The following is an 18,714-nucleotide window of genomic DNA, read 5'->3' on the forward strand; positions in this document are numbered from 1 at the left end:
ACTTGCCCACTCTCTCCTTCACACTTTGCTCCGCCCACGGGGGTGGGACTGGGGGGAAGATTCACCGGGAGGGGGTGCCTGGCAGAGACTCCTCGGCCCCGGGCGGGGCTGCTTCACTCTGTCCAGCCTCATTCCTTGTCCTGATGAGAAGGTTCTCTTCTCCCGTGTGCCTTCGCCTACACTACCCTTGTCCTTGAATACCCTTCCCGGCATTATCCATAGGCTCACGTTTACCTGTCTTCCGAGGCTCAGGTCTGTCTTGTCCATCTCCTTCAAGATTTCCCTATGCCCCTAAGTTTGTGCCAGACCTTTGTTTGTATCGCTACTGGTTCCAGAGCACAGGATGTGCAGCCGTTTGATGATTATTTGTTTACCTGTGCCTGCCATTGGCTCCTTAAGGGAAGGACCACGGTTGATGTACCTTTAGGCCCCCAGCCAGCACCCAGCACAGGACCTGCCCCCGAGTAAGCAGGTCGTTTTGGATGGGGCAGGAGCTCCGTGCTCATGCTCAGAATGGCACTTGTGGGTGATGCCTGCAGTTTGTCTCTCCTCTCTCTCTGGGCTGCTTCTCCCAGACATATGCCCACCTTTCTCCTCAGACGCCTGCTGTGCCCTGGGATTCATGTAGGTAGTCAGCAGAGGGAGTGGCAGCGAGGCGTTAAACCTGACAAAGCACTCACAGAGTGCTCTCTTTGCTTGGACGCGGACCAAGGTCTTACTGTGCAGGACTATTTATGATGGGGCTGCCATCGCGAGATCCCAGATAAGACCAAGGTAGATTCTAGAAACCCCTGACCCTCTGCTTTGTCCGCCTGCCACTTCCCGGAGCCGGTTCTAGGAAGATGGATCTGTGAGGTGTGGCTTTTACCCCATCGAATGACAGCCTCCCTTTTGGAGGGACCAAGGCCCATGGCTGCACCTGATAGGCTAACTGCTGCGGCCCCGTTCTCAGGACCCACTGCGGGGCTCTGCCTTCCCTTTGTCCCTTGGGCGTCTTGGGCCGCTCACACTCGCTAGGCACAGTGGCCAGAGGGCTAGAGGCTCTGCAGGCTCTGAGCCACCTCCTGGGGGCTGAATAAAACATGGTGGAAACACTAGAGGAAGAGCATGGTGGCTACAGGGCTGGCCACTCAAACCAACAGGCGCAGGGGGAGAGCTGAGTCTGTGTTACTATAACACAGCAAACCCACATCCGGAGGCACCTTTCTCAGTTGGGTTGGTGGGATGAAGACCTTACTGTGAGGCTGCTGGTGCCCACATGCAACTAGTCCCCAACCTCTAATCACACCCAGGGTACAGGCTGATGTCCTGGGCCTCAGGGAATGGTTTAGGTCGGTGAGCTAGAGCTGGCGACAGTACCTTCTACACAACGGCACTAAGTGAGCTAGAAGATTCTCTTGCCCTTTCTGACTGGTCAGAATCTGAAGGTTCTATGGGCAGGTCAGCCTCTCGGGTCCTGGGGTCCCAGCCTGGCTGTGAGGGGCCCGGGGCTAGACCCTCCCACAGCACATGCCTTTCGGAAGCTCCACGTCCCCAAACTGCTATGCTCTAGGATCAAAGGGGGAAAGACAGGCAGGTCCCAGTGCAACTTCCGTCTTCTCCTTCCCCTGTTCCTTCTCACGCACTCACACACGCCCTCCTGAAACCGAATCCTGGGGCTGCCTCCCGCGCTGGTGCTCTCCGCAGGGCTGGCGGGCTGGGGCCTGCCTGCTGGAGCCTGCCCCACCCTGCCCTGTTACCCCCTAGGCCAGGGCAAGCAGGTCAGGCATCCCACACCCCGCTAGTCTGACCAGTCATTCTGCACCTCAGGGGCCACCTCCGCCCTCACCAGGCTCCCAAACTGGCACCCTCGCCTGGACAGAAGCCCCTGGGTCCCGTTCCAGGTGCAGCGTGAGGCTCTGCCCAGGCCACCTGCAGAATTAACACAAACATACACACATACACCACCTCTACCATCCACCCCACCCCATTTCCTGTTGTTTACTGCCAGGCTCAGCTTCCAAGGCTCTGCCGGCTCTGAGCCGCCTCATGGGGGCTGAACAAATCAATCGTAGTGGAAACACTAGAGGGAGAGTGCAAGGCTGTCTGCGGGAGTGAGGCAGGACTGTCCAGAGGAAGTAGCATTTGAATTTAAAGAAGGGATTTTCCAGGGAAAGGTGTATCCTTGTACGTGTGATTTTTGGAGGGTTGATTTGTGACGGATTACCAGCAACTCATGGTTATTTGGCCTAAATGTGAATTAGGAGAAAGTTGTGCCCATTTGCAGAGCAGTGTTCTTACGATATTATAAAGTGAAAAAATTAGTCTACAGAGCCGTTTAAAAAACAATATGGGAAAAGGAAAATCAGTACGGATATATACCAAAAAGTTAATTGTCTCTGTGTTGTAGGATTATGGATATGTTTCATTGATTTTTGTGTGTGCATGCACCTATCTGTATATTTCTCCAAAATTAATGTACAAGTGACATAAAAAAATGAGGGGATTTTAGTTCTGGCTGGTGTGGCTTGGTTGGTTAAGTGTCAGTCATCCTGTGTACCTAAAGGTTTGATTCCAGGTCATGGCACATGCCTTGGTTGCCTGCTTGATCCCCCAGTAGGGGGCGTGCAGGAGGCAGCCAATGGATGTTTCTTTCCTTCTCCCTCTCTCTCTAAAAATCAATTTAAAAGTCTTTTTTTTTTAATATATATTTTATTGATTTTTTACAGAGAGGAAGGGAGAGGGACAGAGATCTAGAAACATCGATGAGAGAGAACCATCAATCAGCTACCTCCTGCCCGCAACCAAGGTACATGCCCTTGACCGGAATCGAACCTGGGATCCTTCAGTCCTCAGGCAGACGCTCTATCCACTGAGCCAAACCGGTTTCGGCAAAAATATTTTTTTAAGGTGTTATTTTTTTAAGTGAAAATTAACATGATGAACTTTCTTATCAGCTGAAAAAGAGGGAAGGGAGAGGAAAAGGAAAAAATTTGGCTAGATCTTAGGAGATTTCATGAGCACATGACATCCAGTACCTATTGGAAGCAGATAAAATCCTGCCCAAGCCTGACTGAGAAACTTGGTAAAACTTCTGTCAGCTCAGCTCCAACCCAGGAGGAGAGGTTCTTGCTGGAGGCTTTTCTAGGGACCTTGCTTCCTTTGCTCTTACACATGGACCGTGGCCAGCATCCTCAGTGCCTCTGGTGTAGCACCGGATCTCTCCATTCATTCAGGTTTGATGTGCTAGGCCGGGAACCACGCGTGACCTTTGACACGGAAGGGAAGTGTGCTAACTCCGAAGTGCAAAGGGGAGCTGCGGTGCGGGGTGGGCAATGGGGAAGGAGCAGGAGTGGAAGTTTTCTGCCTTCTTTCAAGTTCACCTCAAAAAATCTCTTAACATCGGACGTCCACATGATTACTGAGGTAATTTCTCCTGGGCGTGGAGACGATACTGGTGTTAGTGATGGGGGAGGAGGGGGGAGTAGGAAACTTGAGTTGGAGAACATTGGAGGCTAAGTTGTAGCTTCTGAGCTTACAGGGCCTCTGCTCCATCTTCAGTCTTCCAGTGGCTGATTCAGTTGGTCTGGAAACAAAGAGACAGAGCCACCAAGGCCTAGGCCTCCACACATTCATTCTTGGCCAGCGAGGCCCTCAGCCTGCCCCACAGCAGGACTCGGACGCCTTCCACGCTGCTGGGTGCCCCGAAAAAGGTCTCGTAGGCAGGGCGCTGGGTTCCACGTGAAGTCGCCGTCCACGCATCTCTGAAGAGCTTGTTCCTCCTGTGCCTTTGCCCTCTTCCCTCACTCCCTTCCGCATCCCATGACTGTCCTGTCCTCCCCAGGCCTGCACCCTGCCCTGCCCACTCCCCGCTTTCCCAGGAAAAGTGAGATTTGCCTTTTCCCTTCCCCTCCACTCAACATCACGTCACCCTTCCTCCTCCTCTCTCTTTTCCCTCCCACTTTCCTCCAGGCCAAATCACCCCTCTCCTTAAGCTCATAACAGCCCCGCACCTCCCAAGGAGCTGTGCGTTCCTGCTGTCCTCCCCTCTGCCAGCAAATGTGCTCAGGCTCCTGCTTGTCTGCAGCCTCCCCTCGGCCCTGCCTCACGGCCTCCAGATTCAGCAGTCTTTCTCTTCTCTTCCAAATCTCTGTCTCCTGTGGCTCTTCACCAGCTTTGTCCTCTCCTCACGCACCCCCCTTCCTCCTCACCCCGGTGGCCCACCTCTCAGGATCCTCTCCGGGGTTCTGTCTCCCGGCACTGGCTGTTCTGGGTTATTTTCCTGCCCCATGGGACCGTGCCTCGTCTCTGTGTCCCCATATGGCAGGCACAGTGTGGGCAGCAGTGACTATCTGATGGGTGGCATGCCTCGATAGCTTGCCAGGGAGCTTCCAGCTCAGCAATACTGGGCCCTGGTGCGGGGTCTGGGCCCTCCACGCCTGTAGCTGGCCTCCTAGGACTGGCCGGACCCGCTCCTTTAGACTCAGGCCCTGCGGAACACAATCTGTCAGACCCACATAGCAGCGACCCAGTGAGCAGGCGGGGATCGGAGACCGGAAGGGTGTGCTGAGGTGTGAACGGTGGCTTCCAGCAGAGCCCTCGGCAAGACACGTGTACAGAAGAGCCAGCCAGCACTCCAGCCTGTTGCGTTGGGGAGTCCTCAGCAGCCCTGTTGTATTCCAGGTTCTCCAAGCCAGCACCCATGTTCCTGGATGACTCTTTCCGCAAGTGGGCTAGGATCCGAGAATTTGTGCCGCCTTTTGGGATCAAAGGCCAAGGTACGTTGAGAACCCTGACCCCACTCTACATTAACATCTCATCTTCCAGACTATCTCCCTACATCTCAGGCAGGGCTGGAGCCTCAGAAGTGCCCATGCTGGGGGCCCAGCCTCTCCCCTGCTCTCAACAATGCCTTACATTCTCTTCCTCCTTCCGTTCCTGCCTTTTTTCTTATTTCTCTAATGGAATATTTACTCAGAGCCCAGCACTTTGTCAGGGCTAGGTATACAACGCTGGAGTCGGCGGATGTGGTCCCTGTCTACAGAAAGCTTCAGGCTAGTGGAGATAAGACACTCAGTAGGGGTCTGATGAGGGAAGAACATGGTGCGTGAACAGGTGGTGCCAGAGATACTGGTGGTAGGGAACTAGATATAAGATGGAAAACCCCAGAGAAAATAGAAGCCATCCCCCACGAATGCCCCCAGGCTCCTCCATCATGCCCTCCTGGTGTTTTCACCTAGTCCCCTGTCCAGCCCTTTCCTGTCCTGTCCAAAGCCAGAATTTCCCCCTATATCCTCAGAACTATCTGCCGCCATTGCCTGAGGGTCCGCACGCATGTGGTCCTCTCCTGACTTAGACTTTCCCATCCTCATAGCTTAACAGTTGCATTTCTTTGTCAGGTTCCTGCTCCGTTTCCTGGCATGCTGGAGTGTGAGCTTTAGGGTCAGATACAGAAGGATCAGGTCCCACTGCTGCCTTTTTACTAGCTATGACCTTGAACAAGTTACTTCACCCGCCTGTGCTTTAGTTTCTCCCTCAGTTAAATGGAGAGAATCATACCATTGTATTAGGATGTGGTCAGAATTAAATAAGATAACTGTTAAATGGGAGTTATCCTGTGGCCAGGGACCCAAGAATACCTCAGCCCTCTACTGAGCCAGCCCAGCCCTTCCTGGGCAAGTCCCCGGCCTGACTTCAGAGCCTCCCAAAGCCAGAGGAGCCTGCCAGGGAAGGGCCGGGGAAGCACCCGCATGCCGGTGCTGGGGACTGGCTCCAGGCGGAGCTGAGGGTGTCTGCCTGTTCTCCTGCGCCCTCTCCTTTTCTCAGGGAGAAAGGAAAGCCAGCAGCCCGGCCCACCGGTGCCCAGATCTCCCTCTCCCCACCTCCACCTCCACCTCCACCCGACCCCCGGAAAACATCTCATGGGAACTTAAGTGGTCCTCTCACATTAAGTGGTCCCTCTTCTCTCCACAGATAATCTCATCAAAGCCATCTTGTCAGTCACCAAAGAGTACCGCCTGACCCCTGCCTTGGACAGGTGAGCTTCTCCCTGCCCGGCCTCCTGCCCCTCAGCTGCCTTGTGCAGAGATGTTGAGGTCCAGCTGGCCTTTCCTGGACGTGAGCAGATTCTCCAGCGTATCCTTATGTGCACACACAGTACACGTGCTGGGATGGGTAGCAGAGAAGTGGGGCCATCTAGCTGGCTTGCACCCGTGGGCTGAGGGTAAAAACTGAAGACACTGGGCTGGGATGTGCCCACCATTGGGACTGCGGAGCTGGGCGGTGGGCACAGCTAAAAGGACCAAGGCTTACACCCAGGGTGTAATACCTCCGAAGCTATCGGAACCCGGATAGAAGGACCCCCAGGGTCAGGGGCTGGAGAGCAAAGTGAGTAAGGTTCCCGCGTGGCTTTATGGGAGCATGGGGGCTCCTGGATTGAATATAAGCTCGGCCCTAAGTCCCGGGGCCTCCAGTCAGTCCGTTTCTCTGTTCTTGCTTTTCTGGGATAGCCCTCAAGCTCAGCCCTCGTCCCTCTCCCGAAAGCTGCCTAACCCCCATGGCTCTTGGGAAACCTTTAACCCAGAGTGCCATCTTACCGGAGCCTCCTTTCTCGCCTACACGGAGCTGGTGTCCAAGCCCTTTCCACACCCGTGTTTTCCTGGACAAGTGTCAGGGACTAGGGATGGCTGAGCGTTCCAGGCGGCCCAGCTCCCCGCAGTTTGTTTCTGGCGGCTTCTCAGAAACACTGCCAGAAGCTCATTCGTTTTCTTCCCTCCCAGCCCGTGCCCGGTCAAGGGCCTGGGGTCAAGGGCCAAAAGGGCCGGGGAGAAGGATACCTGGTGGACAGCTCTCCAGAGGTCTCTGCCTTTCTCCCTCAGCCTCAGCTGCCGCCGCTGCATCATCGTAGGCAACGGAGGTGTCCTTGCCAACAAGTCTCTGGGGTCACGAATTGATGACTATGACATTGTGGTCAGGTAAACAACCCCAACGCGGCCCCTCGGGCCCCTGCATGTCCTGGCCCAAACCCCGGCGCCTGCGCCCGTTGAGAATTGTCTGGCCGTCTGGCTGGTGGGCTGGAGGTCAGCAGAAGCCTGAAGAAGAACCTGGGTTGGAGGATTTTGGGATCAGAGAGCTAGATGGCTCCCCATTCTCTGTTCCCGGGGGTATTCTGGGGTCCGAGTGCTTCCCCAAACATAGGCCGCAGCCCACACGCAGGGAGCCCCGGCTCTGACCGGGGCTGCTCTCTGTAGACTGAACTCGGCACCGGTGAAGGGCTTCGAGAAGGACGTGGGCAGCAAGACTACCCTGCGCATCACCTACCCCGAGGGCGCCATGCAGCGGCCTGAGCAGTACGAACGCGATTCTCTCTTTGTGCTCGCCGGCTTCAAGTGGCAGGACTTCAAGTGGTTGAAGTACATCGTCTACAAGGAGAGAGTGGTGAGCTCCCTGTGCACCGGCTCCTTCCCTTCTCTCCCCGCCCTGGCCTTGCCCAGCTTCCGGCTCCGTCCCTTCCTCTGAACCCAGCAAAGAGCCAAGAGGAACCTTTCAAAAGAAGCATTAAGCATTAACCCCAAAGTTGAAAGACACTCAGACTCAACCGAGGGTAGCCGTCCCAGGCTTCTGGAGTTGATAGGCTTGGCATCTGCTCCCTGCCTCCAGGTACCCAGGCGATAGGGCCTTTCTCAGCCTTCTCTGCCACACCCCCAACCCAGCTCCTAAGTCCCTCCCCTGCAGCCCCTGCAGGCCTTCTCTGCTTTAGGTCCTCTGGTAAGGAAAACCATTATGTGGCTGGCTTTAGCGTTACTCCTCATCTTCGTATTCTCCTGCCCTGACCTTGTAGCTGCCTCCCCCAGTCCCTCTTACTCGCTGTGAGGTCTCTCTGACTCTGATCGAATGGCTCCACCCTCACTCCCAGCCAAAGGAGGGAGGCCTGTTTGGGCGCTGGGGCTATTCTGCGGGGACAGCAGAGCCCTCACCTTGAGAGTGCTCATCCCCAAACTCACGCATAATGGTCCCTCTAGCCTTGTGCTTTTACCACTGACCTGCAGTTCAGTCCCCAGCTTGCCGTTGAGTCTGGTTCCACTCTGGGAAGAATCAGATTCTACAGTCATGTTCCAGGCAGGCCAAGGTCAGGGTCTGTTTCTTCAGGGAGCGTATGTGGCCAAGCAGGCTCAGGCTGCTCTTTAGTGGACCACACACCGAGCCCCTCCTGAGTCCTCTATATCTCAGCTCTGGGCCTTTAGGGACGCCTGCCAACTTGTGCAGGCCCATTCCCCCTCTCCCCTCAGCCGGCTGTCACCAGCCCCCCCACCCAGGGGAGGGGCACTGCAGAACTCAGGCCATCCATCTCCCGATACCCATGCCTCCCACCAGAATGGTGACAGATGGCCTCTCCCTTCGTAAGAAGCTAGTCCTTTCTGGACGTTTAGAGGAGAATTGGGGGGGGGGGGGGCGGGAACAGGTTACCCTGCCTATGGAGGTCTCAGTGCAATTTGATTTAACTCCACAGCCCTTTTCCAGGCAAGGCCAAGTACAGGCAGTGTCAAGTAGGTAGCAAGCGAGAGAGAAGACAGAAGTCAGGTCCAGAAATTCAGGTAGGTGGGACAGTGGGGAAGGGGGACAGCCAGGCTCTGCTGGTCCAGCTTGGCTCCCAAAGGGGAGGAAAGGGTTTGGCTTCAGCCAGCCCCAGCTGCAAGCAGGTCCACCCACTGCCACGCAAACCAGGGAGAGAGGGGGCTGAGCAAGCACTGCTCTGGTCTTAGGACCCTCATGAGCTCAGAGCCCTTCTCTCTGTCCTGAAGGCAGTAGCATTGGAATCACAGGTAGGTACTCTTAGGGAGAAACGGGAGCAAATTGGGTCTGCTGTGGTGAACCCTAGGGAGCCTGGAGGCTGCTTTCTCACTCTGGCCACCCCCCTCCTGGCACATCCTTTCCTCTCCCCTTAGTCACCTGTCAGAGGAGCTCCCAGAGGGCAGGACCCTGGTCCCATTTGATTTTTTTGCCCTCAGTGCCCAGCCACCGTAAATGAGCCGGAATTGGCTCAGATACCAGGTCTTGCCTCCTGCTGGGATAGGACAGGCCGCATGGTGGGCCAGGGCCAGCCAGGTGGGTGTTTATCATATGCTCCTTCCAAGAACATCGAGACCAGGGTTCTTAGAATTCAGCCGAGAGAGTAAGGAAAGAAAGAAGAAAAGGAAGGAAGGTCAAAACCGGTTTGGCTCAATGGATAGAGCGTCGGCTTGGGGACTGAAGGGTCCCGGGTTCGATTCCGGTCAAGGTCATGTGCCTTGGTTGCGGGCATATCCCCGGTGGAGGGTGTGCAAGAGGCAGCTGATCGATGACTCTCTCTCATCGATGTTTCTAACTATCTCTCTCCCTTCCTCTCTGTACAAGATCAATAAAATATATTTTAAAAAAAAAAGAAAAGAAAAGAAAAGGAAGGAAGCCAGCTAGAGTCAGAAAACTGACGGTACTCAGGGAGCAGGCGGCAGGGCCTCGCTCTTCCCAGGAAGACTCTGAGGAGTTCACACCTGGCCTGGCCTTGGCGGCAGGATGATCAGAGGTACTGGAGCAGTTGGGATGGAGGCGTGTGAGCTGTGCGCAGGCACACGCTCACCCGTGCTCATGCCTGTGCCCTGTCCTCTCCAGGCCATGCCCAGGGATCTGGGACCAGGCTTGTGTCAGTGGGAACTCCTTTGCAGGGTTGGTGGAAGAGTGGGGAGGAGAGAGAAGAGGCAGGAGGGCCCCTCTGACGTTCCATGAGTCTTCCCGGGCTCTCATGTCAAAGATAATGAGGGTCTTGAGATGAGCTGCCAGAGGGAAGCCAGTGATCAATCCCAGCGCCAGAGCGGACCTGCTGGGGCCCTTCTGGCTACCCAGGAAGCCTCCCCTTTCCCACCCCCCGTCCAGGGCTGATGCCTTCTGAGGACCTCTCTGGCCTTCGTCACTTCTCTGGGCTCCAAGCCCCGTGTAAGCCTGGGAGAGGCTGCTTCCCCGGCCCCTCCCATCTGGTGCCCAGCCACAGGCTTGTCCTGCTCCTGCAGCCACCGGAGAGCTCTCTACACCTGTCTGGAGCCTCACCTGCAGAATCCTGGCAGGAGGCAGCTCTGCGTTCAGGAGCCAAGGCCAGGCTGGGCAGGGCCAGAACAGGTATTAGGTCTCCGTCATGGCTGCTACCTGCCGCTTGCTATGTGAGCAGTTGCTCGTTGTATGTAACTCTCTGGTACCCAGGAGTCCTGAAGACTAAACCCAAAAAAACAGCCTGTGTTTGGACTGGCCATACTCACTCCATCCATACTCATCTCTTACTTCACCTCCGCTCATCACTGTATGTGGTCCTTTGGTTCCCTGTTCACTGAACAGTAGCACCGAAAACTCCAAATAAGTTACCCAGGGCCTTTTCCCTCCCAGATCCCCCAGGAGCCCTGAGCAAGCCGGCAAGCAGGTGGGGGAGTTCCCAGCAGGTCACGTGTGCTCGGAGCACCCGTGGATTTTGAGGGGGGAAAGCTGAGGTTGGCAGGGAGGGTGGAGCCTGGGGCATATGTAGGTATAGGAAGATGTAGGCATATGTAAGTCCATGGTGAGAGGGGGCAGCCTCCAGCTCTAGTGAAATTCTCAGAAGTACAACCTGGCTCCATCTTGCACACAACTCACTGGTTGGCCAGGTATCGCTGAGCTGCTCCCTAGGAAGACAAAGATGGATTAAACACGGTCTTTGACCCATTGTCACAGTCTGATGAGAGAGACAGACCTGAAACTAGAGAGATGATGCAGTGTGGTGGGTGCTGTGGCCTTCGCATCCTCCTCCTGATGTTTGATGAAGGCTAGAGACCCCTCCCCATTTACGTCCTGAGGCCTGGAGGGGACAGGACACGTGAAAGGCAGAGCTGGCCATGCAATCACTCAGGCTGCACCGACCTCTGCCAGCCTCCCCCACCTCACCCCCTTCCCAGAAAGCCTAAATTTCAGAGGCCCCCCAGGAGCTACCTTCCCAATCCCCTTGGCTGCCTCCTCTTCCTGCATTTCCTTCCTCATCCTCACTCCTGAAACTGGGAAACTGACCTCACTGGTGAGGAGCCTCTGCCTGGTTACCAGTTCAGTGTAGTATAGAGACCTGGTTAAGTGGTTCCAGCCCAGCAAGGAGAGGAGAGGGGTTAAGGGTTGGGGGTTGGCCTCTGGGTAGTCTTGACTCAGGCCTGGCCTTCCAGCTGTACTTCAGTCCTTGGGTAAGGAGGGAGGAACTTCAGAAGCTGGCCAGGACCCCACATTCATACAAAGGGGTACTGAGTCCCTGAATTCGGGAGAGACAAAATGGTTTAGGAGGGGAAGGCATTTTGGAGTTATGTAGACTTAGCTTGAAATTTGGACATTGTCACTTCCCTTAGGCAAATGACTTAGGCCCCTTAGATTTAGTCCCATCTGTGAAATATGAATGGTACTGCCTGTTGTTCAGAGTTTTAAAAATTAAACCAGGTGAAATATAGAAGTACCTAGCACAGCCCTGCTGGCGTGGTTCTGTGGTTGAGTGTCGACCTATGAACCAGGAAGTCACAGTTCGGTCCTAGTCAGGGCACATGCCCAGGCTGCAGGCGCGATCCCCAGGGTGGGGTAGTATGTGGAAGGCAGCCAATGAATGATTCTCTCGCATCATTGATGTTTCTGTCTCTCCCTCTCCCATCCTCTCTGAAATGAATAAGCATATTTTTTTTAAAGTACCTAGCACAGTGCTTGACACAGTAAGTGCTATCTATGCCAAGTAGTAATGCTATTGGTTATTTTATAATTATTGGTGGTGTCACTGTTAGAACCGTCTTATTGCACTAGGGAGTCAAGCATTTGTCTATCTAGGCTGTAGAGCCTGACCTGGGAAGTGACCTAAAAGTAGAGGTCAGAGGCCAGGCCTAGAGGAGGGAGAAACTCAGGACCTTCTGAGAAAGGCAGGGGGTGGGGGAATCTGCGGAGCACAGAGGGCCCCCAGGTCCCCGTAATAGGAGGCCTTATTGGCCAGGCGCAGGATGGGGACTGAATGTCCATCTTTACCTAAATGTATATTCTGGCCCATGCCTGAGGGATGCAGAGCTTTGGGATGGGCTCTGCCCAGGAGCTCAGCATTCACACTGTCTCACCTTAGGGGAGACTCGATGCAGGGCACGTAAAAAGGGTGATGAGGCGGGGACACACCACAGCCTCTCCTGCTTGAAGAGGGTTTTGCTGGGGAACCAGCATCCACGGACTCCACCCACCACAGTCTCCTTTCCAAACCTCTGAGACAGGCTCTCTTGAGATTCCATTTCCTTCACAGCCACCTCCAGTGGATACTGCTCTTTACACATACCTCTTATCCCCATCTTTATTCCCCTTACCACACCCTGACCATTGCTCCTTAGATAAAAAATGCTCAGAAATTGGGGCTCATGTCAGCACTACCCGGTGCTCCTCTTCGTCACTCTCATCTGTGACCTCCTGGTTTACTCTGTTTTGTAATCATCAGCAGTCGTCTCCTCTTTCTCTTCTTCCTGCCTCTCTCCCTTCTCTCATCCTCCTCATTCTTCCTCCTCTGTCCATCATCCTCGTAGCTGTCATTTATTAAGCTCTTCAGTTTCCTAGCCTTCTTTGAATTCCTTCATCCCATTCTCATAGTGACCCTACCAGGTGGGTACCGTTATTATCTCCATTTGTGGGTGTTAAGAAACTGATGCACATGCTCAAGAGCACAAAACTAGTTAAGTGATAGAGCTAAATTCAGACTCAGCTCTGACGGTCCCAGTGATCTTCCTAAGAAATCAATCTGATCACCCTCCTGCTTAGAATCCTCCACTGATTGGCTCCTACCTGCCATGGTCTAGTGCTAGAGCAGCATTTTGGACCAAAGCTGTCCTACTTTAACCATCGCACTGTAACACCTCTCCTTTATTCACTGAGTCGTTCATTCAGCAAGTCTAAGTCAATCACCATAATCACGTGGAGCCCCATCCTTCATATACTTGACCACTTTCTCTTCCCATGACTTCACATCCAGCCATTGCAGTTTCAGGAAGTTACCATGGAGACAGAAACTATAGCTGAGATGGCAGTGCTTGCTGGTATTATCTTCCTAGCATCTTGCTGCTGCTTGCAACTCCTGTGTCCTGTCCCTGGTAGTTCTCAGAACCTACCCTCGCCATCTCTAGTTCTGCTCTACCTACATCCCTATTTTAAGTAGACATCTCACACCCAGCCTGCAGAGAAATAAAGGACATCACCAGTCATGAACTCAACTTCCCAGCCTTCAATCCGCAAACTTACCTGCATTCCCACCCACCCCTCTGTACCTCCTCCACCATCCTTCCTCTGCCTCTCCCGCTCACAGCCAGCTGTCTCCTGTGCTCTGGATGCCTCTCCTCCCACCTTCTCAGGAGCTGTCCTGTTTTGTTTATCTCTTTTGTCACCGTTTTCTGGATCATCCTCTCACATCTATAAATCTGTCCAGGTCTCTCTCTCCTTAAAAATAAAATCCTTCTCTTTAGCTTGTGTTCACCCTCTCTCCTTCCCTTCTCTTTCAGGTTTGTAGAGAAAGGCATTATCTGTCCAGGATGCGTTTCCATGTTTTTTCCTTCTGTTTCTCAACCCTTTCCAGCCTAGCTTCCAAGCCTCTCCACTAACAGTGACCTTCTGGTTCTAAATCCAGTGAACTCTCTCTGTCTTCCTTTAAAGCAAGGGTGGGTAACCTTTTTTCTGCCAATGGGCATTTGGATATTTATAACATCACAGGCCATGCAAAATTATCAGCTTAAAAATTAGCCTGCTGCATTTGATCAGACATTTCATTAACTCGCCCCTCATGCCATGGCAGGGCCAGACCAAATGTTTTCACCGGCCTAAACGGCCCGCAGGCCTGACGTTCCCCACCCCTGCTTCAAAGGAACAACTTGTGAGCAAATACTCAGTGAGCATTTGCTGTGTACAGTGCTTAGTTCTAGGGATGGTCCTTGATTCTTAAAAGCTCATGGCCAAAATCTGGGAAGCATGCTCAGTTCTTCTGATTCTCTGTAACAGTCCTCACTCTCTCTCTTATACCTGAGGGTTTATTAACTCTTACAAGTCCCTGGAGGGCAATAACTGCCCTGTTTATCTCTGTAAGTCCATCCCCTCCATAGTTGGCATATATCAATTAGTAAATAAATGTGGAAACGGGGGCACAGTCAGGATTCCAGCCCAAATCTTCTGCCTCTCAGTGAGGTCTCTTTGCCCTGAAAGATCATTCCTTTAGATTCAGTCTCTTCCTTGTGTCCTTTTGCTCTCTGCTTGCCTCTCCCAGGCATCGCTTTCCTCTTAGCCATGTTTGATCTCCTTTCTGCGGTTCCAAGATCATTGTCCTTGATAACAAAATGAAAACTAAACAGTCCCTGGCGCTCTGCCTCTTTCACTTGTCTGTCAGCATCACAAAATCGGCCCCAAGCCGGCTCCTCTTTTTGTTCATTGCATTTTCCAAATATAGCTTCAAAAAAAGGTTTTTGACCCTCCTCAGAGTGAACATTAAAATAAATTCCAGCCCTAGCCGGCTTGGCTCAGTGAATAGAGCATCAGCCTGTAGACTGAAGGGTCCCAGGTTCGATTCTGGCCAAAGGCACATGCCTGGGTTGCTGGCTTGATCCCCAGTAGGGAGTGTGCAGGAGGCAGCCAATCAGTGATTCTCTCTCATCAGTGTTTCTATCTCCCCTCCCTTCCTCTCTGAAATCAATAAAGAAATAAAAAATAATAATAATAAATTCCAAACGGACTAAAAAGTGGAACATACAAATACAACCAAAGGAAATTGTGAAGAGGGCAGAATAGAAAATGAATCCCTGGAGGGGAAAGAACATGTAAGGGACAGAAATGCTTGGATAAAACAGATAAAACAAAGTATGAAATATAAAAACATAAAGTAAATAAGCAAGAACAAAAAGAACGAATACCACCAAGATGCTTAAGAGTCTAGGAATGTGACAGACATGGTTATTGTTGGGAAAGTTGACAAGAAAACCATTAGGTAAGAGACTGAACAGATCACAGAGAAATAAATAAAACTAATAAACAACAGAAATGTGTTTAATTTTCCTCACAACCAGAGAAATTCATGTGTAGGCAGCAGGATGCCATTTATCACCCAGCACATCTTTAAAGGGTGTTTAAATTGTAATACGTGATCTTGGCAAGAGTGCAGTGACAGATGCGCTCAAAGGCTATACGGTCAGGGTGTAAATGGGGACAAGCTTTTTGGGAAGGAAATGATAACTTGGTACCAAGAGCCATCACCCGAAGGAAGGAAAAATCTGCATGCAAAGACTTTTATTTTTAATTTAAAACAAATATTTTTTTATTAATGTCAAAGAGGAAGGGAAAAGAAGAGAGATAGAAATGTCAATGATGAAAGGGAATCATTGATCAGCTGCCTCCTGCATGCCCCCCACTGGGGACTGAGCCCATAACACAGACATGTGCCCTTGATCGGAATTGAACTCAGGACCCCTGAGTCCCCAGGCCTACGCTCTATCCACTTAAGCCAAACTGGCCAGGGCGCAAAGATTTTTATTATAGTGTTGTTTGTAATGGCCAAACCCAAATGTAACCTAAGGAGTTTATTATGCCAGTTATCTGCTGGACTGAAGAGCGGTGTCCAGCGGCCCTGCAGAGAGTGTGGGCTCCCGGAGAAGCCATCACAGCCGTTCTCGCCCTTGTCCTTTGGTGCAGGTAAAGGTGGGGAAACAGCACAGGGCTCAGTCTTTTTTTTTTTTTTTTAATGTTTCTATTGATTTTTACTTATTGATTTTTTTTTTTTAATCCTCACCCAAAGATATTTTTCCATTGGCTTTTAGAGAGAGTGGAAGAGAGAGTGAGAGACTGAGAGAAATATTGATGTGAGAGAAACATGCAATCTGCAACCAAGGTACATGCCCTTGACCAGCATCAAACCCAGGACCCTTCGGTCCACAGGCCGACGCTCTATCCACTGAGCCAAACCGACTAGGGCTGGACTCAGTATTGGAAACAGAAACCAGTCTCTGGCTCTGCCTCTGCCCATATCTTTGAGGTTCATGTTCTCCTTCTGTACGATGGGGAGAGTAAAAGCTTCCCTGAGTGGCTCCCCATTACACCACTGTGAGGAGCGAGTGCGATGGTGCAGGACAAGGTGCTCATCTGCCGATGACGATCACCTTCAGAGAAGTGAGATTCAGCAAGGAAAGCGTTGCCTGCCCACGGGGCAGAATGCCCAGCCACAGGGCCCAAGAATGAGCGCAGAAATGAGATCAGCATCACCTGGCACCGAGGAGCACATGCCACCCTGCTCCAGAGGTGCAGGCACCCACTTTTGGGCTCCAGGACACTTATGTAAGCCCTGATCCCTATCAAGCTGCTTGCCCCAGTTTCTTGTAGTTGTTGGCCAGATGATGATGAAATCTCAGGGACAGAGAACAGCTTGGGCAATAAGTGGTAGATTTAGTGAATTAGAAATAACTGCGTATAACTGCTGTGTAGCATGGCTGCAGGGCTGCCCTCAGACCTGGGCAGTAAGGGTGCCTCACTCTCCACCACACTCTTGGCCATGGAGTGAAGAGGAATGTGCAGAGTCCGAAGGAAATGCCCACTCCAGGCCCATCTTCCCTTGCTAGACTATTACCAGGAGCTAGAGACCTCTTGCCCTCACAGCCACTATCAAGTTCATTTCCATCCTCCCGAGGGCAGAATGCACCTCCCTAAGCCCACGGAAGGCTGTCTGCAGAGGCTGTGGGTACCACTTGGATGTGCGGACCGGGCAATGCACACACACGTGCACAATGCTTGGCATGGTGCGGGCTGGGACCAAGAGGGGAAACAGAAGGGAGGCAGGCTGGGCTTCGCTCTCCATGCACCACCATGGTCCAGCACAGATCTCTTGGAGGCAGAATTCTAAATTCAAACCTGGTCTTCCAGGTGTCGTTTTTCAAGGGAGGATAGGATACGTTTCAGTAAACAGATTGATACCTTGATTTATAACTTGCAAATATTTAGAATTTAAAATGTAGACATGTGATACATGGACTTCCATTTGTAATGTTGCCCCTGGCTGCACAAATACATGGATGTGGGGGTGAGGGCCGGAGATGAGGCTGGGTAGGCAGGGAACAGACAGTGAAGGGTCTTATAAGCCAAAGTCCCATCAGTGAGCTTGGACTTTATCTTGAGGACCAATCATGTTATGTGCCAAACATGTTACGTGCCTGTCTTCTAACTGTCATAGAGTGCGCCTGCATGCACACACACACACACACACCACAGAAACACACACACACACATACACACACACTGCAGGATACAAATAAACTGGTCTTATTTCCTGCATTTTGTAGATGAGGATAATGAGACTTAGGAAGGGCCAAGAACTTGCCAAGGGACACAGAATTGGCAGTTAGAATATCAGGGTCCAAACACAATTACTGGGCAGCCTGATATGCAAGCAGAGGTGGGCTGACGGCGAGCATGATGGTGGGAAGGGTGCAGTGCGGGATGGGTTCATGTAGAAGCCATAGCCACAGGTGGGTATCTGCTTGGTTCCTGGGGACGAGGGAAAGGGAAAGGTCAAAGGAGAATGAGGACTCCAGTCTGAGTTGTTAGAGGAAAATGGTGGCCAGCTCCCTCATAGGAAATTGATTTCTTAATGAAACAAGCCTATTGTGCCTTGGATTCTTTAGAACAGTGTTTTTCAACCTTTTTTGGGCAAAGGCACACTTGTTTCATGAAAAAAATCACGAGGCACACCACCATTAGAAAATGTTAAAAAATTTAACTCTGTGCCTATATTGACTATATATAAAGTAATTCTCTTGAATAGGAATCAAATAAACACAAAGAAAGTATTTTATAATTACTTTATTATGAAATATTAAGTAAACAAAATAGTGAAAAATTATAAAATTCTTGTCTTGTCTGCACCTACGGCACACCAGGCAACATCTCGCGGCACAACAGCGGTTGAAAAACGCTGCTTTAGAAGACTGGATAAGACGTTCTTAAGATCTCTTTTTATATAATTGCAATCCATGTTTTGAGGGTGGCTCATTGTCTACAATATTATAGCATATATTTGTACAAAAGGTAAATGGCTTATAGGTAACAAGCACTCGGGTATTTGTTGATTGGTTGATCCAGGTTATTCCTTAGCTCTGAAACATTTACATCTGTAAGTAGCCTTCTTTTAGAGCTCTTCTTCATTTTGCTTCTATTTCTCTTAGTATGTTACCTGGCTCTTCCTTCCAGTTCATGTACTATGCATGTGAGCATTTTTTGGATATGTCTTACATGTACATATTTTAAATAAGTATAGCAGATATGTAAGCCTACCTTTGTTTCTTTCTCCAATTCATAGTAATCAATACCGTGTACTGAGATACTTGTCCACAACCCTGTCTTTTCTACTGGATTACAACTCCTTTGGGGTAAGGAAAACAGAAACCAGATCTACGCTCTTTCTTTTAATATTTTTTATTGATTTCAGAGAGGAAGAGAGAGAGAGGAATAACAATGGTGAGAGAAAAGTCATTGATTGGCTGCCTCCTGCACGCCTCACACTGGGGATCCAGTCTACAACCCGGGCATATGTCCTGACCAGGAATCAAATCATGACCTTGTTCATAGGTCAACGCTCACCCACTGAGCCACACCGGCCAATTCAGACCTACACTCTTAATTATCCAGGCAAGCTGTCTCAGTGGGCAGTGGAAAGCCATGGAAGATTTT

General features: G+C 51.6%; 1 protein-coding gene across 7 annotated transcripts in view; it reads left to right on the forward strand.

Annotated features, from left to right (window-relative positions):
* The window catches only part of ST3GAL3 (ST3 beta-galactoside alpha-2,3-sialyltransferase 3), a 169,386-nt gene that overhangs the window by 138,455 nt on the left and 12,217 nt on the right, over positions 1-18,714 (forward strand). For all 7 annotated transcript variants that reach the window (XM_045584725.1, XM_045584726.1, XM_045584728.1 and 4 more), the window contains 4 exons: positions 4,663-4,757; positions 5,953-6,016; positions 6,858-6,953; positions 7,230-7,416. In XM_045584725.1, the coding sequence (XP_045440681.1) occupies positions 4,663-4,757; positions 5,953-6,016; positions 6,858-6,953; positions 7,230-7,416 (442 nt within the window). The remainder of the gene's footprint in view (positions 1-4,662; positions 4,758-5,952; positions 6,017-6,857; positions 6,954-7,229; positions 7,417-18,714) is intronic.

Source organism: Pipistrellus kuhlii, unplaced genomic scaffold (genome assembly GCF_014108245.1).
Source record: "Pipistrellus kuhlii isolate mPipKuh1 unplaced genomic scaffold, mPipKuh1.p scaffold_m20_p_2, whole genome shotgun sequence".
In the NCBI taxonomy this organism is placed as follows: domain Eukaryota; kingdom Metazoa; phylum Chordata; class Mammalia; order Chiroptera; family Vespertilionidae; genus Pipistrellus; species Pipistrellus kuhlii.